The sequence below is a fragment of the Petromyzon marinus genome, chromosome 42 (genome assembly GCF_048934315.1).
Source record: "Petromyzon marinus isolate PM22_M1 ecotype Great Lakes invasive population chromosome 42, UKy_Petmar_22M1.pri1.0, whole genome shotgun sequence".
NCBI lineage: Eukaryota > Metazoa > Chordata > Hyperoartia > Petromyzontiformes > Petromyzontidae > Petromyzon > Petromyzon marinus.
In genome coordinates this window covers 4,357,921-4,378,802 of record NC_133708.1, presented here as the reverse complement: position 1 = coordinate 4,378,802, position 20,882 = coordinate 4,357,921, and the positions used below count along the sequence as shown (strand labels likewise).

The 20,882-nt window shown below is 45.7% G+C and overlaps 1 protein-coding gene and 1 long non-coding RNA gene across 2 annotated transcripts in view; both read left to right on the top strand.

The window, feature by feature from the left end:
• The window catches only part of LOC116951157 (protein-arginine deiminase type-2-like), a 48,467-nt gene extending 42,859 nt beyond the window's left edge, over positions 1-5,608 (top strand). The window contains exons 16-17 of the mRNA XM_076073626.1: positions 3,162-3,395; positions 5,552-5,608. Of these exons, the coding sequence (XP_075929741.1) occupies positions 3,162-3,395; positions 5,552-5,608 (291 nt within the window). The remainder of the gene's footprint in view (positions 1-3,161; positions 3,396-5,551) is intronic.
• A 5,838-nt stretch (positions 5,609-11,446) lies between these two features.
• LOC142930586 (uncharacterized) lies at positions 11,447-17,809 on the top strand. The gene is made up of 3 exons (XR_012946542.1): positions 11,447-11,966; positions 14,816-15,274; positions 17,638-17,809. It is a non-coding gene; the product is annotated as an uncharacterized LOC142930586 (long non-coding RNA).
• The last annotated feature ends 3,073 nt before the right edge of the window (positions 17,810-20,882 follow it).

Here is a 20,882-nt window from a genome sequence, read left to right as displayed (position 1 = left end):
AATATCCGACTGTGAATGTACTCCGGTTTACAGGAGATATTGATTCAAAATGCTTCTCTTCTACGTGTCTCGGCATCGAAAAGACGTCGGCGCCAGGTTCGACCACAGGCCACCAAGTCATGTGATTCGCTTTGCTTTTTAATGTACCTTCCATGGACCAAAATCAGTAGTACATTTATGAGAAGTGCCTCATTTCCAGGTGCATTTCTCTTTTATATTTTATTAATCGCCACTGCAAATTGATGTGGTTAAAATATTGGTGTTTGATTGATGTTGCACTTCTTTCAATAAATTGTTTAAACGTGTTCTTTGTTCTTGACTTTCTGTGGCCAGGTCGCTTCTGAAAAAGAGCTATTTACCTGGTAAAATATTTTTTTTAGTTTAGAATAGTTCACTAATTTGAAACTGAAATGCGCTGGCAGTGGCTTCGCCATCATCATCATCGCCTCTCCACCAGATGGGCACACACAGCTCATTCGGGTCACCCCTTATGGGGATGCTACGGTATAAAGTACGATGTCATGTCCACGATAATCACACTGTCCGTTTAACAAAAATATAATTTCCGTCGCTCGTGCCGTATACTGGGCTCTTGTTTAATAAAAAATGATAAAATATATTATCACAGTAAGTCCTCGTTTAAGGCGGTAGATGCGTTCCTGATAAGTGCTGCTTCAAACTAAAAACTCGTTTTAAGCGAAAAACTTTCCCCACTAAAAATGTAAACAACATAGTTTGGCGAGATATGATATGCACACGGGGAGTAACGTGGCGGGATAAATGAGGCTACACCACCGTGTTACTGTATCATTCCGCGTACTGTATCACACCATTCAGCCATGCAGCTCAAGAAAGTAGTTCGACGTCGACTGCTCAGAAAACCGCGTTATAACGGCGCTCATTCCATGTTATAACGGCGCTCATGCCGTGTTATAATGGGAGCATTCAGCATTATAACGCCGCTCATTCTGCGTGATAATGGGAGCATTCCGCTTTATAATGGGAGCGTTCCGCGTTATAACGGGAGTGTTCCGCGTTATAACGGTGCACATTCCGCATTTGAGGGTGCAAGAGGGATTTTAGTGTTTTACATTCATTAGACATGTTATCATTAGGTTATTTTTTGTAACACCGATATCTTTAATTACATGTTAAATATAAGTTGATCATTAAATCAATAGCAATATCACTAAAATGTATTTTTTCCTGGCTAAAGCCACAACTATAGAATGTAAGTTTTAGTACTCGAATTATAAATGTGAGTTTACTCTCCAACACATCGGCGTGCTGAACTAGTAACCAATTGGCATATTTTGTTTGCGTGACAAACCTTACTAATTGGCTGTGTCGGGTGGTGGCGGGTTTAACGACATGTATATTTACGCAATCTAACCCAACAAAAAACCTCATGGATATTGGTCGTGGAAGCTCTACTACGTGTTAAACACACTGATACCTGTGGCTACGATCCACTTCACCTCGTCTGACCCCAACCGTTATGTACACAGAGGTAACGCTGCACTGCCCCTTTGATACCTAGTGGCAATGCCGAACAGTGAGTAGTTAACACCTCTACACTATCATCACGAGTGATTGCCCTCCCAGCCGCTGTACAGATATACGATGATCCCTCGATTAACGATGTTAACTGGGTCCACGAAAACCATCGTTACTTGACATCATGAATCGAATATAGGAAATACACGTTGAAGGCTTAATTTGTTAAACGACGACCAGAAGTTGATCTTTTTCACCCTAAAAATATAGGTTATAATATTTAAACACGCAATTTTAATAAATACACGTTATAGGAAGATATTAGAGCATTAATATGAATAGAAAAATGGATAAATAATCAATAGAGCATACAATAAAATGTCATACCTTTGGCTAAGAACATGGATAGCGGCTTAAGGGGTTGATGGAGCTGAGGTTGGCTGAGTCCACTTGGGACCGCTCCGATTGGCCGAAATGGGCGGCCGCGTGATATCGTAAAACCGTATCGTTAATTGAAAATGTATCGTTAATAGAAATGGGACTCTATGGGAGGCGAATTGTTAATCGATGGAATCATAGACCGAGGGACCACTGAACATACGCAGCGGTGGAGACAGCGCCATTAACAGCTTGCTGGGGTTGGGGAGGCACCTGCCACACAGCCTTGAAGCGACGCGATCCCCGGCTCCCCATTTATCTGTCCTGTGTGTGGTGGCAGCGCTGCATCGACTGGAACCATGACGTGCTCAAGAGGGAGCTGGGCCTGGAGGAGGCGGACATTATTGAGCTCCCCGTGTTCTTCCTCAACTAGTGCAAGGCCAAGGCCTACTTCTCCAACATGGTGCGTGTGGCTGCCCTCATTGTCGTTGTTGCTGCTGCAATGTTGCGTGGCAAACCTCGGGTTCACGTCCCCTGCGACCGGTCGAGAATGCAAAACGCGACGGAAGCCGTGCGCTTGGCGAGCAATAACAGCCTCGCCACCACAGGTGCAAGTTAACACGTAGTAGTAGCAGCAGAGCTTTCACGACCAATATTGTCCATAATAAGAGGTTTTTTGGGTTAGATCGCATAAATATAAATGTCAAACCCGCCACCACCCGACACAGCCAATATATCTTATATTTACATAGCGCTGTTATCTACAGCGCTTTACAAGGATTATGAGTGGTACAATTCGGGTAACGAAAAGTGATATGGCGGATAGGGTTTGGGGTATGGGGAGGGCGGTTTGTGAGTACCGGAATTATGGGGGTGCTAAGGGATGGAGGGAAGGATGGGCCTGGGAGAAGAGGTGGGTCTTGAGGGAGGAGTGGAAACTAGAGAGGGTGCTTGCTTAATTAGTAAGGTTCAGTACGTAAACAAAACATGCCAATTCGTTAGGAGTTCAGCACACCGGTGTTTTGGAGAGGTAAACCCACAACATTTACAATGAGTACGATGTTTCACCAATAATTACAATTAGCATCATAAGGGGACGGCCAGAATTGGCGAAACGTCGTATTCTTTATTGTGGAAAGGTGAACACGGCAAAGACGTTTCTAACAAACCGTTATAAACTGCGAGACACTCAGCCGATTAGTGCGGTTGGCGACATACGCTGCTAACAAAGTTAAACATACACACGTGAAAGAAAATTCACCTCTTGCACGTGTCACGACTCGCAGGTGAACATGGTGGTGCTGAACAAGGAGCTGGCCATCCCCAAGCCGTTTGGTCCGATCATCGACGAGCAGTGCGCCCTCGAGACCAGCATGTGCTCGCTGCTCGAGCCCCTTGGCCTGCGCTGCTCCTTCGTGGACGACCTCCTGTCGCACCACGTGAAGAAGGGCGAGGTCCACTGCGGCTCCAACACGCGCCGGGCGCACTTCGCCGCCATGCATTGGTGGGATGTGGGCCCCGTGAGGCCCCGGCCACCACATGCCCACGGGGTAGGGACGGTGCCCGCGAGGGCCCCCGCCGTACTGACGGAGAGTTTTGCTGCGTACGTTTTCGCGTTTTTATTGTGCTTCGTAGCCCTCTCTCGATGTCTGTGTTTTTTTGGTTGCACTGCGCATTGTTGGGCACGATGTCTCCGACGTTTTCTGGGAACTTCTTCAGTTTCACGAGAGCTCCCGAAGAAGCCGAACGTGTACGTGTGTTAGCCGACCGTGCTAATCGGTGGTACAGGGGAAGGACAACAAACATGGTACAAGAACATGGTATGACCCGAAAACACATTGGAAAGAGGGAGATTTGCCAATTTTTGGACAGGTCCAAGCAGTCGCTTAAAAGGTCCCCAGCTACCGTACGTGTACAGTGAAATCCTGATGAACATGCAATTTTAAATCTACAAAATAAACGGACATATGTTTGTTTCACTAATGAGCAGCTTACTGTGCTGTTTGGAACAATATTTGCCAGAAGCACGTGTTTAAGTGGGTGAGCGTCAACATGGTTCCGGGTGAATAAAATGAAGCTCATCTTTCACTTGCCCTCCTGTGCTCCATTTAGCCTGCTCATTACAATGTGTATGGATTGCCTCATATAGGCAAGAGGTCTCCATGAACACTGTGGGGTGGGTCCCTTCACCATAACCCAGCGACATGATGCAAAAGCAATCGCTGTATGTTGCCGTAGTGGATTTTGAGGTAACGAACTCCAGTATTAAACAGCCTATAGGCAGAGCAACCAAGATGTAATTCTAATGTGGTGATGTAGACCTATTATTATTATTTACGTATAATCCACCATGAAAGCATGCGAAAAAATTGTAAATTTTTTAAGTGATACTGTGTTGAGTTGCATTCATCAAAAAGTCACGTGACGTATGGTGAATTGGACCAGACGCATTGAGTGTAGAGTTGGGAGGGTGGTTGGAACGCTTTACACATTTGCTACGGCAAATGATGTCCGTGCAAAAATATATATATTTCCGAACTCAAACTGTCTTTCCTCAGCTGTCCATTAAGTTTCAGTTTATTTTGCATGACCCTGTGAGTCAAGAAGCTCTCGAATCGTGTTTCATCAACAAAAAACAACACCACCACTTCCTCCGACATACGCAACAAGTGACGGTAAAAATAAACCAAATCTTAAACAATAACACATAAGCGAAGTAAAACAATAGATAGCAAATTATAATCGCAATATACAAATTATCTTCATTTTTTTTCAATTATGTATCTCTAAAAACACGATTTTTAATCTGTCATATTAATTGTAATGTAGACTGAGCCTAAAACATGATGGCATTATATGTAATAAAAAACACAGTATCCATAAAAAACGTAGTGTAAACAATGCACAGAAAGTGGTCTCTTAAGGCAAATATTTATGCCTCATCTAACTAAGAAACACTGGCAGTTCCACAGATTAAGCAACCTCAGACAATTCATAAACACCCTAACAATACACAGTGTCAGTTTTAAGTTGATTACAGTGTTATCAAGTTGTACATACCTACGCATGTCTAGTTCAATTGTTTGTCAGATGCAGTCCCAACATAGTTATGCACAGCAAAGAGAAACGCAAAATCCCTCAAACACTTTTATTCAAACCAATATATTTACATAAAGTCACAAAAAGGGAGCTTGTTTACCCTCTGCAATAAAATCACATTTCAATATACCAATTATTGGGCTCTTAATAGCAATGCGTCATAGAAAACCCTGGTGAGGCTTTGTTCGCTTCTATGTCTCTCTCTCCCCGTGGGTACGTGGATTTTTGTCCGGGTCCTAGGGTTTTTCCCTCCACATTTAGAATCAACATGCGCTTAAGGAGTATTTGACTGCTATCAATTCCCACGTGACGATCAGCCACTTCGTTGAGCTATCATTTGTGGCCAGGTCACTTCTTAAAATAGCTACCACAGCTCAGTGGGGCCTTACCTGGTAAAATAAAAAATACATTGGTTTCTTTATCGTTTCCTCGAGTCTCATCAGGAGGTTGTGCCCTGTGTAAAAGAAACTTAGGTCTACAGTACCACCGAAGTCGATTGTCCATCAGTATGTCACTGTGCGTAGTTTATGGTGTCCGTACCGTGTGTGCTAATCCACGCATATGCATGCCCCCTCAGGGCCTGTGGCTTATAAGATTCGGCGAGAATGTCATGCGGCCACATGCGCGGTTATAGCGGAGGCGGTGGCTTTACTGTGCATGCTTCACAATGGTGTCTGTTTCCTAGTTACCTTCCCATGCTTCAGCATCGCTCTTGGCTAAGGGATATCAATGATCTGTAATTCAAGATATTTCAGGTCTTGTGTAAATTGCAAAGTGAATAGTTGATGACATTTTCTTCGCAATAAAGTGTACTTTCTAACAATGCCCAAAACCCATTCAAGTTGATTACTGGTTTGCAACTTTCTGTATGTGCGATGAACTTATTTCGCACCGTATTTAGCCAATGGTGCTAATCGGAGGTGTGATTAGTGCAGAGGAATAATATGCTCTAATTCATGGATATACTGTTTTATTTGTCAGGTACAGCCCACTGAGCTATGATCTGTTCGTCAAAGGTGACCTGGCCGGGCCTGAATTACGTTTGGTAGAAAGGCAGTTGCTCTTGATAACTGAGGGATAATTCGAAATTTTTCGGACCAAATATCACTACAAACTGCCACTATCAACACCAGAATCGGACCCAATGGAGTGCATTGGGAAATCACCTGCTTTTTCACACACACAGGGACGAATGCAATGCTTTTGGCTTTTCTTGAAGCACTCCTGTATCAACTTACTAAAAAAATTTGTTTTACCAGGTAAGGCCCACTGAGCTGTATAGCTCTTTTCAGACGTGACCTGGCTATTACAAATGACAGCTCAACGAAGTGGCTTATCACGTGAAAATTTATAGCAGCCAGAGAACCCAGGGAAAAAATCCATGGGGAGATAGACACGCAAACTCCAAATATACAGCAGGCATCAGGGTCGGGATCGAACCCACGACCCCCTGTACACCAGGCGAGGTAGTTAACATCTCGCCACTGCAATGCCCTTGCTGTCAATTCCATAGCTACACATAAATGTTACTGAGGGGCCTTGCTGTGACTACTGCTGGTGCCCATAAGAATTTAAAGTTACGTGAGTGACTGTGATATCGACTTCCGTGGGCTGATGCCCAGGTCACTCTTGCAAATGAGGCTCTATCCTAGCGTCTTCAATCCTCACATGGTTAAACAAAATAAACTTGAGACTTGCATTCTTAAATACAGGGAGGTTGCGATGCTGTGTCAAAGTACAAAATGGATACTGATGTCTCGTGATGGAACATCAATAGTAGAAGAATCAGGATATCATTTAGGGGAAGAGGCGCAAGAATGTGAATAATATAATTCAAATGTATAATGCGCATTCCATCCTAGGTTCCCAATGCGCAATGCATGAAAAGCAGGAAACAAAAATAAAGACAGGCCAACTGACCAAACTATAGAGGGTAGGCCACTTTAAAAAGAGATGGGTTTTCAAAGCAGACTTAAATGTCTACCGACTGCCTGATTTCAAGTGGCAAGGCGTTCCATAGCTTGGGCGCAAAGCTAACAAAGCCGACTGACCACTAATTCCAACTGCAGCAGAAAATAACTTCAACTCGTAACGCGCCGCACAGTTATTCACTCGCTCTTGCAGCGAGAGAACGTCTCGAGAAGAGCGAGCAGGAACCACAGACAAGTGGGAATGCAGCAGCAGCCAAGTGGTGAGCCGGCACCAGTAAATGCTCAAGCTCTGGGATCCTCTCTATATTGGGGAGTTGTAACTAGATTAGTGTTTATGTAGGAGGAAACGAGCTCCTGGAGAAAACCCATATATGCAAGGGAGCAACACTAAACCAAAAACAAAAGTTTATTTATTTATTTTACCACTTAAGGCCCACTGAGCTGTCAGAAGCGACCTGGCTACCACAAATGATAGCTCAACGAAGTGGTTTTGTCACGTGAAAATGTAAAGCAGATAAATAGTTGATCATCGATTATCCGGCTGCTTCCAACATTATCCGGCCGTCCCGGGCCAATCCGACAAAACCGTTCCAAAGGCTGTGACCCAGTCCAGCTATCGCCACCGTGTGCATGTGTAGAGTAGTGAAATACGCGGTGTGCACAGTTAACCCAGGGCAACTGAGGACAAACAGGTGCGCATGAGGTTTGCACGGGCAAACCGCCAGTTGTTAAGGGGCAACCAGGTGCAAACGGAGTCGACCGGTTGTGCACGCTGAAACCGGAGGTGTTGCCAGGGAGACAATGGTTGATTGATGGGCTGACAGGCGCTAGCCTGGCGACAGCTTAAAGAGACGCACGAGAGGTCTTGGATAATTAGCAGAGGAATTAAAATAAGGGAGTGTGCGTGAGCGGAGCGGGAGAGTTGTTGCCGAGGACCAAGTGTGAAGACATCTCGCCGCAGCCGCTCCAGCCGTCAAAGGAACCTCAACCCCTATGCCGTCGCCAGGCGGGTGATAGTGATTCCCTCACCTGGAACAGACGGGTGAGCGGGTCTGAGGGAGCGTAGGTGAGGGCAGCGGTGGAGGTGTAGAGTTGCTGTGTGTGGAGACGCTGCATGCGGAGATGCTGTGTGCGAAGTTGCTGAGAGCAGAGCTGCTGAGCGCAGGATAAGGGAGGCGAAAGGTAGATAAGAGTGGGGAGAAGTTAACCATAAGTGATCATATAGATTAGTGGTTCATAACCTTATTGGAGGTACTGAACCCTGCAAGCTTCATCAGTGCATTCACCGAAACCTTCATAATTGGAAAAATAAAATATGATTTCTTCAAAACATAGGTATATATTTTATTAGTGCACAAAATTAACCATGCATCAGTTGCACACAAAATCACTGTATTCAAAGAACAAAACCAACAAAACATGAATTTCACACAAAAACATAACTCAATGAATATTTACTGCAAATCAATGTGACTTTTGCTGTTGCCTTTCAGATACAAGTTCAGAAATGCGCGGCTTCACCTTGGCAAGTGCCACTCTCATATAATTTTCACAACAAAGTCTGTTCCTTTTCTTAGTTTTTGTCTACCATCCTCGAAAAAGATTGCTCGCAAAGATACGTTGTAACAGTGTGAGTATCTCAAGGGCTTTCTTAGCAATTAGAGGGTATGGTACGATTTGGTGACACCAAAACGTTGAGAGTGTTGTTGTTCTGAAGAGTTGCTGTTGAAGCTGGCTCTGCTGAAGTTCAATGATTTCCTCGAGGTATTCATCGTTGACATCTGCTGTCGCAACACTAAACGTGAACGGCTGTCTCACCCATGCTGGATATGACTCTCTGGTGGGGAAGTATCCGTCGAGAGACTTTGCGAGCTCATCTAAGTGCATGGCAATTGCTTGCTTCAGCTCCCCAGGTACAGAAATGTCTCCAATTCTTGACACGTCTTCGATCTTACTTACACAGTCGTCCAGCAGGGAGAAGTTTGTGAAGTTATCATTCTCTGTTCGTCGTTTCCATAAAGGGAGCTTTTTTTTAAACGCCTTCAGGTTTTCTTCTGCTTCAATGATGTTGACTCCACCACCCTGCATCTGTCGATTGGGATGATTGAGAGCATCGAAAATATCGGCCATGTACGCCAAAATGAGAACGAACTCAGAATTTTCGAAGCAATCTGCGTGACAATGTTGGTACTCTCGCAAAAACAGGACTAATTCCACACGCATGGCAAAAACACGATTCAGCACCTTTCCCCGGGATAACCACCGAACGTTAGAATGGTACAGAAGTATCTTGAATTCAGAGCCCATTTCCTTACACAGCTCTTTGAAGATGCGGTGCTTCATAGCACTATTTCGCACGTAGTTCACACATTCAACTACAATTTTTAATACTTCTGCCAGTTTTGGAGGCAAGGTTTTTGTTGCCAACGCATGCCTGTGCAGAACACAGTGCGTAACAATGATGTGTGGTGCATCGGATTTCACCAGTGCTCCAAAACCAGTGTCGTCCCAGCATGGCTGGAGCTCCGTCCGAACAAACTGCAGAAACCATATTCCACGAAAGATCGTTACAAAATAAAAAATATATTCCTTCATCACGTCGTCTTTCATATAGCGCACGAATACAACAAGCTGGCTTAGATTGGAAACGTCAGTGGTCTCGTCGAGTTGGAGGCTGAATTTTATTGGGCTTGAAATTAGATCTGCAACTACTTGAGCCAAGATCTCATCGCTCATGTCGTCTATTCTGCTGCTGATAGTGTAATTTGAAAGAGGAATTTGGGATAACTTATCTTCAGCAGCTTTTCCCAGCATGATATTCGCCATCTTCAACGCAGCTGGTTTTACGAGTGTTTCACCAATGGTGTGTGGTTTGCCCTGCTTTGCGATCAGGTACGCAACTTCGTACGATGCTGCGAGGATCGGTTTGTCGATGGGTACAAAGCCGAGAACAGGCAGAGTAGCCTTTTCATCGAATCTGGCTCTCTTCACCTTGAATTCAGCGAGCGTTGTGTTCTTGTATTTCCCATCTCCATGCAGCTTTAGGAAGTGTTCCTTTAGTTTTGCCGGTGCTAGACTAGAAATGCTCAACTTGGCATTGCAAATCATGCATTGAGGACGCTGACTCCCATCACGTTCCTTTATACACGTGATTCCATATTGTACGTATTCGTCCAACCACTTTCTTTTTTTGCTCGACATAGTTAGTATGAAGGGATTGAAAGATTAAAAGAAAATCACAAATTACGTACAATCACAACAGCCACAAGTTGATTACTGAGCGCACCAAGTTCCTGATCACGTAATGTGGCGTGATCAGCTGCAGCCAATGATGGCCAAGCGGAGCGTGACGTCACGACTAATACAAGTGGGCTGAATTTATTTTGTGTAACACTTGTAATCTAACACAGCGAAGAAAAATTGTGTGTTGCAATTTTTTTGACGGCTGACAAAACCGCCCGACATTGCTAGTGCGAACCGGGCTGCTATACTGTGTGTGTCTTGACCCCTGCCGAACCCCGGAGAGTGACTCAACGAACCCCTGGGGTTCGATCGAACCCAGCTTAAGAACCACTGATATAGATAGTTATAGGAGTGCCTACAATTGGTGCAAGAATAGGTGAATAAAGTGTAAGTAGGTGACTTGTTACGTGTCGGCGTGAGTAATTTTTGAAGACACTACACATAGTTCCATTGATAGTTCCATTTATTTGGTATAGCCCTGTGAGTCATTCGGCTCTTGAATCGGGTGCAACCGCAACAAACACAAAAATAAACAATAAAACATCTTAAAGTGACTATGCGACTGTGCAAACAGAAAATCCAGGAAAAAAACATCAAATATTCCTGAAAAAGCACCGTACACCAACACTGTGTGCAAAAATCCCAGTGGGATGCAAGTCAAACAAAAACAACCACAAGACAACTTAGATTAAGGCCATCAGTCTAACTCCGTACTACAATAAACAAAAACATGGCCAAACCAAAAAACGTTTTCGAAATCACCAAAACATGACACACAAAGTAGCTATGCTTGATTTCAGTGTCAAATATATACACTACATTATACACTACATACAATAATACTGCGCTCATATACATAAACCCATGTAGTCTTCGAGATTGGAGTGGTAAATACGATACAGTAAATAGAGTAACTTTTTTAAAGTTGGATGTTCATTTTTGTCCATTGTATGTTAATGTCTGACAATTTCATACAGTAAACAAAAAAAAATAACACCTAAAAACATGTCATACAAGAATGTGCAAAAAACATCTATTTTAAATAATTATTTAGTGATTAATTATCCGGAGTTTTTGAAAATCTGGCGTCCCCTCCCTCGTGGATAATCGATGATCGACTCTAAACGCGTGATGTTGATTTTAAATGTGGAAGGAAAAACCGGAGGGCACGGAGAAAAATACATGCGACCACGGGGAGAGAGACACTGCAAACTCCAAATATACAGCAGGAGTCAGGGTCGGAATTGAACCCACGACCTCCTGCATACAAAGCGAGGTAGTTAACATCTCTACGGGGAGAGACACGCAAACTCCAAATATACAGCAGGGGTCAGGGTCGAACCCACGACCTCCTGTATACCAGGCAAGGTAGTTAACATCTCTTAGCCACCGCGACGCCCTCTATCTCACACAGACGGAGCAGGTGGAGTCCACGTTTGACGGCCTCAAGGTGCACCTAGCCTGGCACAAAAGGGGCCGTGGCCATCACGGCCGCAGGAACAGCCCACGGGAGACGAAACGACATCGATTCAAGAATCGCGATGGCGAATCGCTCACACCGATAGCCTCGGAATCGATAGTCGACGCCGTCGAGTGGTGACGTCACGCAACGTGCGACGGCCACTCGGAACGCCAAATGACATCACCGATGACCTCGTACTTCCGAGACCTGAGGGGAGGACGAGGGTCCGCGTCAAACCGCGCGTCTGGGCACAGGCATCGCCGCGTTTGCGTGCCGTCACGTGAGCTCGCCAGCCGTGCGGGCTCGCACCCTGGCGACATCGAAGGGCACGGGCGAGTGACGTCACAGAGTCACAGGTAAGACGTGACGTCACGTTGTGCCCCCCCCCCCTAACGAACATGCCAGATGGAGAGGTTTTTAACCTCTTAATGCTGTTCGGTCTAAGGGGCCGTCTCACGGTGTCACAAAAAGTCAGACCCCCCCTCAAATATGACGTCACAAAGCTCTGCCCCACCCCCCAAAACCATATTTCCATTTTGAAAGTAAAACATGCTTCAAATCGCTTTAAACTATTGTCATTGTAGTGCGTATTTAATGTGGCGCTGCACTCTGATGTTGTAAGAGAAAAAAGTCTATTTAATTAAGTAGAATGTGTCTATATTTATTTAAGTTGCGCATTTTGATGTGACGTCACATTTCTCAACCCCCCCCCCCCTCGTCACATATCGTCACAAATGTCTGACCCCCCCCCCCAGGTGCGTGACGTCATTTATGGACGGCCCCTAAGGTCACGTTGCGGATGAACATTTACAATTTTCCCGTGACAGTTTTCGAAAAAGTTTTAGGGTCATTTACATATTTGCAGCATTATAATAATTGTGGTAAGGGAGCGATTTTGACAACTTTAGTGACTGCAGGAATTCATATTCTATGGTTCTTTCGTTAAAGTAACTTTTTTCGGTAAATTCACTTTTTAATCGGTAAAATCACTTTTTAATCGGTAAAATCACTTTTTAATCACTTTTAATATTTTTGCTATCTACCTGACTTACCGAAAGAACCATAGAATAATGGAGACGATGTCACGGGCTGTTGGCTGTGAAAATAAACACGATTCGGAATTACGGATAAATCCGAAATTCAGAATTGCATCCTGAGTACAGATCATTGGAGACAGCCCCAACGTTTGATAAGCTTACAATTATACATGCTAATCTACAGCCCTTTGGCGATTCACTCTGTTATGAGGGCCGCTCCCCCCATGCAGTGTCTCTCGCGGGGGTTCTTCACCATATTTCACAACGGCTGCTCTGTTTGGGTCGGTTAAGGCGAGGAGCATAGAAGTGCAGTACAATGATGAATCCTGCTGCACTGTCCTCCTTTTGGCATGGTAGACACAGGGCGGCGAGACGCTGCATGAAGATCGAATAAAAATGTGTCACTAGCGAGTTTAATGCTAGAGATTCATACCTGTCAACCCCTTATCAGTGCCCTACCTTATTACAGACCAATTCAGACATTATTGATTACCCAGTGTCCTTATAAATCTCAACGTTCATCCTACAAAGTCCCATCATAAGGGAGAAACACAAACAAATAGATATTTTGTTGCCCGTATTTAAACGTCTGTATGCCGTACGGACCTGAAAACTCAATTTCCCTGTACAAGAATACGGAGAGAACTGTATGGGTTGACAGGTTTGTAGATTTAGAAGGAAAAAAAAAGCAAATTTAAAGTCACGGTTATTCCGACTAATAACCTAGCCTTGTGTTACAACACGCGGTGCATGACGGGAGCCGACACACGGGGCCACGTCACAGTGCGCGGTGCATGCTGGGGGCTGGCTGTGTGAAGCCGTTGAAGCTATGCACCAAGGCAGGGGGATTTCACACTCCGCTGGTGGTGATGTTTATTTAGTGGGCCTGGCAGTTGGTTAAAAAAAAAACACATTCATTCCAACTGAGGTTGAAAGCGTTAATGCGGTGTCGTTCACCGCAAGGCCACCGCGGGTGCCCTGGTGGGCCCCCGGGGCCTTTAGTCCGGCACCTGACCTGCGGCCCCCACCGACGATACACAAAGAGTGAAAACACCCCCCATTGTCATCATCATCGTGCTGCTGTAAAACCCAACAATGGTTTCAAATGTGTGGTGGCCCTCACCACACTCCCGATGATGTCTTATCGGCGAAAGTGGGCCCCTCCTTCTGAAAATTACTGAAGAACACTGCCATTAATGTATTCCCTCTATTCGTCTATCTCTGTCCGTCTGTAGCGGTAAGTCTCGATAACTCTTTATCGATCCAATACGAAGATATATTGCTGTGATTTGTAGTAACTTTCCCTTCAGGAAACACGGCCAGATTGATCAAATAGTTGCCTAAAACTGCACTAAATATAAAAGCCAGCTTCTCACGCATTAACAATGTTCCATCCTTTGACTGCCACTCCACCAATAAAGTGGGTATCATGAACCCAACAATCTCACCTCCGATTAGCACGGTTGGCTACGTACGGTGCAAAAGAAGTTCAACATACATATAACTAGCAGCAGATCTATTGAGTGGTATGACCAATTTATCCCACAAGCACCACATAAAAATATATAATTTACGACCGAACATCACAATGCAGGACCCTCCTAAATGTGTGTCTTGGTGATTCATTGAGGTGTTGCTGCATAAACTTCGTGCATTTGTTATAGGCCAGGTGTGTCCAAACTTTATTCCATAAGGATTTTCAGAATCACCACCACCTCTGTGCTACAGTCCTCACACCTCAGGCCTGCACCTCCACAACACATTACAACACAGTCGATATGGTGTCCAAGACCATTCACTAAATTATATCACGCACTCGCACAAACGAATTAACTTTAGCACTGTCATTTAATTTCAGAGCCACGGTGGTATTTTTTATATATGTCCTCAGGTTTTTCCCTCCATGTTAAAAAAACATGCGTTTAAGAGTATTGGGCTGCTATAAATGTCCACGTGATAAGCCACTGTATGAGCTCTCATTTGTGATAGCCAGGTTGCTTTTGAAAAAGAGCTTTATAGCTAAGTGGGCCTTACGTGGTAAAATAAAATATAGTTTATAGTTTAATGGTACGATGAAGGAACGCAAGTTCGTGGGCCGGATTTTGCCTCTTAAGAGCCCTGTTGTTGCAGGTGTAGATGATGGCGTTTCCACTGCCCCTTGTTCCCAGGTCGCGGATGCTGCCTCCTCACCCCTTGTCCGGCGCGGCACGTGGCGCCGTTCCCTGTCCCCAGCCGCACGCCTCGCCACCCTCCTGGGTCCCCAGAGCCTCAGCCCCGATGCGGAGTCTGCGGGACAGGCGGCACAGGGCCAAGGCAGCCATCCGTCTAATGAAACGCAACCTGACGCCAGCGTCAAAGGCATGGACGAGGACACGCAACACGGTGCCCGACATGATGATGGTTATGATGATGGTTACGATGGTCATGATGATGGTTATGATGATGGTTATGATGGTCATGATGATGGTTATGATGAAGGTCATGATGATGGTTATGATGGTCATGATGATGGTTATCATGGCAGGATGTGAGTGCCATGCTCATGCACCTTGACCTGAGACCGGGAGACGTGGTGCTAGAGGCCGGGTCGGGGAGTGGAGCCATGATGCTGATGCTGTCCGGTGCAGGTGACCCCTCCCGATGCACCGTTTGATTCACCCACGTTTACCACGCCACATTTCACCATGCCGCGCTCACCGTGGGACACTTCACCGTGCCCCGGGGGTCGGCAACCAGAATAAGAGACTTTTTTCCAATTCGGTAAAATAAAACCTCAATATTTCAAAAGAGCCGCAATGGATGTGAATACGAGACGGTGGTCCTTAATAAATAGCGTCACAAAAACAGTCCTTAATGAGCCACAGGTTGGTGACCCCTGTCCATGGCAAACTGGGCTTCCATGGCAAACTGGACTTCCATGGTAAACTGGGTTTCCATGGCAAACTGGACTTCAATGGTTAACTGGACTTCCACGGACAGGGGCTGGCAAACAAAATAACAAGAATAGCCATTTTTTTGGAATTCAGTAAAAAAACAACTCTATTTCAAGAGCCACAACGCAGTCTCCGGAGCCACAGGTCTTGCCGACCTCTGGCCATGCCACACTTTACAATGCTGCATGAATAAAACGACTTTTTCTCATGTAGCCTTGAACAAACCGTTGGGGTAAGTTCTGTTGGCAAGCACCTATTAATACCTGCACAGCATACAATGTGGTGGTGTGGTTAGCGCCAGGTCTGGTATTGTTGCCCTTCCTCAGTGCCGATTTTTTGTACATTGTATCAGGTACTCGTTTGAGGCCGACTCGCCCTAGAGGAGGCCCATATCACGTTTTGGATAGCCATGGATTGTATGTTGAACTTATTTCGCACCATACTTAGCCAACCGGGATAATCGGAGGTGCAGGGGAAGATACAACAAACTAAACACAAAATTCAGTTCTAAAGAAATGAGTTTTCAATCTAGATTTAAAGTGCAAAGCTGCAGTGGCGGCGTTAGCGATGGTCGGGAATTGATGCCACATCGCTGGCTTTGTAGGGCAGTATATAAACACACTTTTACAACTATTAAAAAATAAGAATAGGTTAAACACTTTCTGGCAATAAAAGAGGTATTAAGATGTTCAAACACCAAATAGAAACCTTTTTCAAGGAATCATGTCTGCATTATTGTGGTGAACATGTAAACAAACATGCTCTGATAATATATGCATTGTCTTTGAAACTGATTGGCCGACACCAGAGACAGCCTTCTTTAGGGCCTAGTCTCAACCAGTGTTAGGCCAGAGCAAAACGCAAAAAGAGGAACAGCACGAAGACAATGCCACTATCGGAGCATTTAAAGCTCGGGGTGAGCATCTACAAAATGGGACCTTTTTTTCCAGTATCAAAATATGAAAAACTACGAAGAGGTTTTACCCTCTCTGACACTTTTACAACTCGTAGTCAAGCCACTGATTGTATATATGAATGTTGAACTTCTTTCGCACCATACGTAATCATCTGTGCTCATCGGAGGTGCAGTGAGGGAGGGACCAGAAACTAAACACAAAAAGCAGTTCTAAAGAAATTAGTTTTCCATCTCTAAGAAATTAGATTTCAATCTAAGAAATTCGTTTTCAATTAGATTCGACTCGCAACCGCATGATGCGCATCACTTCGACATGGCCCACAAACAATATCCGTCACTGTGAGCATCTTAGCCGCACTAATCAGGTACTAGAGGGAAATATTTTTGACCTGGCTATAGCATGGTGTTTCTAATTTTAGTCCGCTTCTGTCACAGCCAAAGGCCCTAGCAGTGACAGAACAATTTCTGATTTGCAACCCCACCTAATTTACTCCTGGTATAAGCACAACCGTTTATTATAAACGCGCTGTGCATTGTGGCAGCTGACCGTAAACGCAACGGAGGTGGGCGCACATGTCAGCAAGGTTTATAATAAACGGTTGTGCTTATACCAGGGGTAAATTATGTGGGGTTTCAAATCAGAAATTGTTCTGTCACTGCTAGGGCCTTCAGCTGTGACAGAAGCGGACTAAAATTAGAAACACCGTGTTATAGCCAGGAAAAAAATATTTCCCTCTAGTACCTGATTAGTGCGGCTAAGATGCTCACAGTGATGGATATTGCTTGTGGGCCATGTCGAAGTGATGGGTTTCACGTGGTCGCGAGCCGTATCAAATTGAAACCTCATTTCTTAGATTGAAATGTTGATTTATTATAGATTGAAATCTAATTTCTTTAGAACTGATCTTTGTGCATTTAGTTTCTGGTCCTTTCCCCCGCACCTCCGATTTGTGCGGTTGGCGACGTATGGCGCAAAAAGAAGTTCAACATACACACGTACACACACAGAGCCCCATACTCTTCTGCGCTACATTTGCATCGGCCACAACACGCCACTTCAGTGGCAGACGGGTGACTGCGCAGCGCCGATGCGGGCGCACTCAGGACCACCTACCCCACGTGTGCACGTGCGCTTGTGCAGCATCACGCAGGCGGTGGATGTGGCGGCCACCGTTCGGTCAGAGCGGCTGCCGGTGAGCGTCGAGCTAATGCTGGAGGTGTCCCACTGAAGCTGGGTCATCAATTCCCGCGCTGCACAGAGACGGCAGTCCCTACATGAGACCCACGCGGGTCGGCGAGCTGGACGAGGGGGACGGAGGTGAGTGTGGTGCAGCGAGGCCTCAACACCGCCCAGCCCACAGTAGCTGGGTCTGTGCCACGACCTGTGACTGAGCCGTTACCACACTGCTCATGGCACCCGGGCTTTGCTAATGATCTCCTCAGCCAACCTTCACCACGCTACCCACGGAAATTGTCATCCCATGGCTTGTCGATGAACCTTCACACCACCCACAGTAGTTGGCTCCGTGTCACGATCTGTTACTATGCCTTCACCACACTGCTCACGGTGTGGAGAGATGATGACCAATCGTCTGGAATTAAGAAGAGGTATTGAGAGTGGCTGTGTCCACGTTGGTGGGATGCGAGGGCGTGTGTTGTGCCCAGGAGGTCGCGAGGGTTTTGGGCGACAGTAACCCTTCTCCCCTCCCACGTATTTTTTAAACAGGGTTAGAGAAGCCATTACTTCACTGGTGGGTGGTGGACGCCGCTGTGCCGCTGTGGGCGGTGTGTATAAAGGGTAGGCGATCACGTCTGGTGCAGAGGCTCAGGTGAGTTGGCATCGGCAAACTTCATTGCACGTGAGTTCTTAACCATTTTACCCATCCCGAGGCGGTCTGCAAGTTGCTGGGTGCGGTGTCCCGTTCGCCGCCGAATGTCAGAACGTGCAAGCGGTTCGCCGTTAGTTTCATTTAGAGAGGCGTAGCGGCGTTGTTTTTAAAGACATTGCACTCACCGCAGAAAACCGTAGCGACACGACCGAACTCTACGATAGCTGGCGCCAAACTGTGCCACATGCCCTCCCACATGACCTTGTGGGAGCCTCGGGTACGTATTCCGACCTGAAAACGTACCTAATAAAATTATTTTCTTTAGATTTTTTCTCATTATTTCGTTCTGATGACGTACACATACGTCACCGTAATGGGAGAGGGTTAACAGTCAACATAATATTGACTGTTAAGAAACGTAAGTGTGCTCGGGCAGCAGGGCGCATCGTCATTGGCGTGGATGATGACCGGCGATCGAGACTAAAGGAGGAGCGGTTGCCAAAAAAATGGAAATGCGGCCAGGAGAGGACATCCACCACGGAGACGGAACAAAGGAATCAGTTTGTGTGCTGGAGTTTGGGGAGTTGTTGCATCGTAGGACCTTGAGGGGTGAAAACGGCATGGAGAGATCTTAATACAGCAATGTTTAGATCATGGTCGATGATGATGTGTCAGACTCCCACCTTGCAAGGTGATGAGGTAATCGATAGCAGTACAGTCTAGAGAATTACTACTGCAAATAACGTGTGCTATGTGACTATATATTGCGTGTGAGTGTATATCATATGCATGTGTATTTATCTCTGTTTGATACTTTTAAGGGTTGTGCATGTGTATTGCTGTGTTTACATGCGTAGTGAGTTCAACTGAGTCACAGAAGTACTCCTTGGAGAAAACACATTAATACCAAAACAAAGGGGTAACTGCCCCTTCACCAGATAACAACCTCCGGTGGTGGACCACCAGGCTAACTACACTAATTACACCGTAACTAGCTACATGACCACCAGGCTAACTACACTAATTACACCATAACTAGCTACATGACCACCAGGCTAACTACACTAATTACATCGTAACTAGGTACATGACCACCAGGCTAACTACACTAATTACACTGTAACTAGTTACATGACCACCAGGCTAACTACACTAATTACACTGTAACTAGCTACATGACCACCAGGCTAAGTACACTAATTACATCGTAACTAGCTACATGACCACCAGGCTAACTACACTAATTACACTGTAACTAGCTATGCGACCACCAGGCTAACTACACTAATTACATCGTAACTAGCTACATGACCACCAGGCTAACTACACTAATTACACTGTAACTAGCTATGTGACCACCAGGCTAACTGCACTTATTACACTGTATCTAGCTATGTGACCACCAGGCTAACTACACTAATTACACCGTAACTAGCTACGTGACCACCAGGCTAACTGCACTAATTACATTGGGAGTAGCTACAGCGGACAGGACTCCAGCTCGCGTCCAGGTCCACGTGTTGGTGACTTTTCTCAGACGTCAAGCGTAGATCTTCAGGATAACAACAGCAACGCCGAATCCCGGTCCCTCTGGGGACCCGGCTTATATCCTCACTGGTCGTGGCTGGCTCCGCCCTTGGCCACGACCACCTCGAATCCTCTCGCCGGTTTTCGACCCGACACGTGACCACCCCTAGCCCCCACCTGGTCGCCCTGTGTAGACTTTACCGGCCACGTGTCCTTCGGGGTCAACCAGAGTGCCATGGCCCTTTGTAATCCCATTCCCATGGCCGGCACTCTCACACCCTACCCTGTAGGGGTCGGCACTGCACGCAGAGCGTGGTGCCATCCATCACTTCCAGTCAGCTCTCACCGAGCCCCTCTAGGGCCGGTACTGCACCCACATAAACGTGGTGCCCACGATATCAATACATCGCACGGCGTGCCTCACTAGAGCCGGCATCACACAGTGACATCCGTGATGTCACTATACATGTACAACCCCATGACCGACAAGGCATGGAAAGTTATTTTTTATAAGAACCCATTGAGAGGAGTCTGCTCTTATTCAAGAGAGCTTCGTGTGGAGTAGATAGGCTGGTGATCTGTATTTGCAGGTTCATGTCATTTGAATTTCTGTATCGTATATTTTGTTAAGGTGAAGTTAAATGATAATGCGTGGATTGTATTTTTTTCACAGCTTTCCTCATCAAGCTGCGAAAGATACTGCCAGAATAACCACGCAAGGATGCCTTCAACCAGCGGTGGATTAACGCAGGGATGCAAATTATTCTTACCGAATGTATGATGCTAATTCCTTTGCCTGAACGATGTTAATAAATATTTTGTATTACAACGTTTGTAATATGTGTGGTTTGTGTGTGACGCCCTGAGCTGATTCAGCATTGCCCAAGTATTTTGAGCTTGCAACACATAGACCTCCATTCAGTCGCACACACTCATAGGCCTACACTTGGGAGGCAAGGGTTGGTGGGGCCTGGAGTTTTAGTTGTTGTTGCAAATCCTAAACTCATTTGCACTTTGTGGTGGTCAGGAG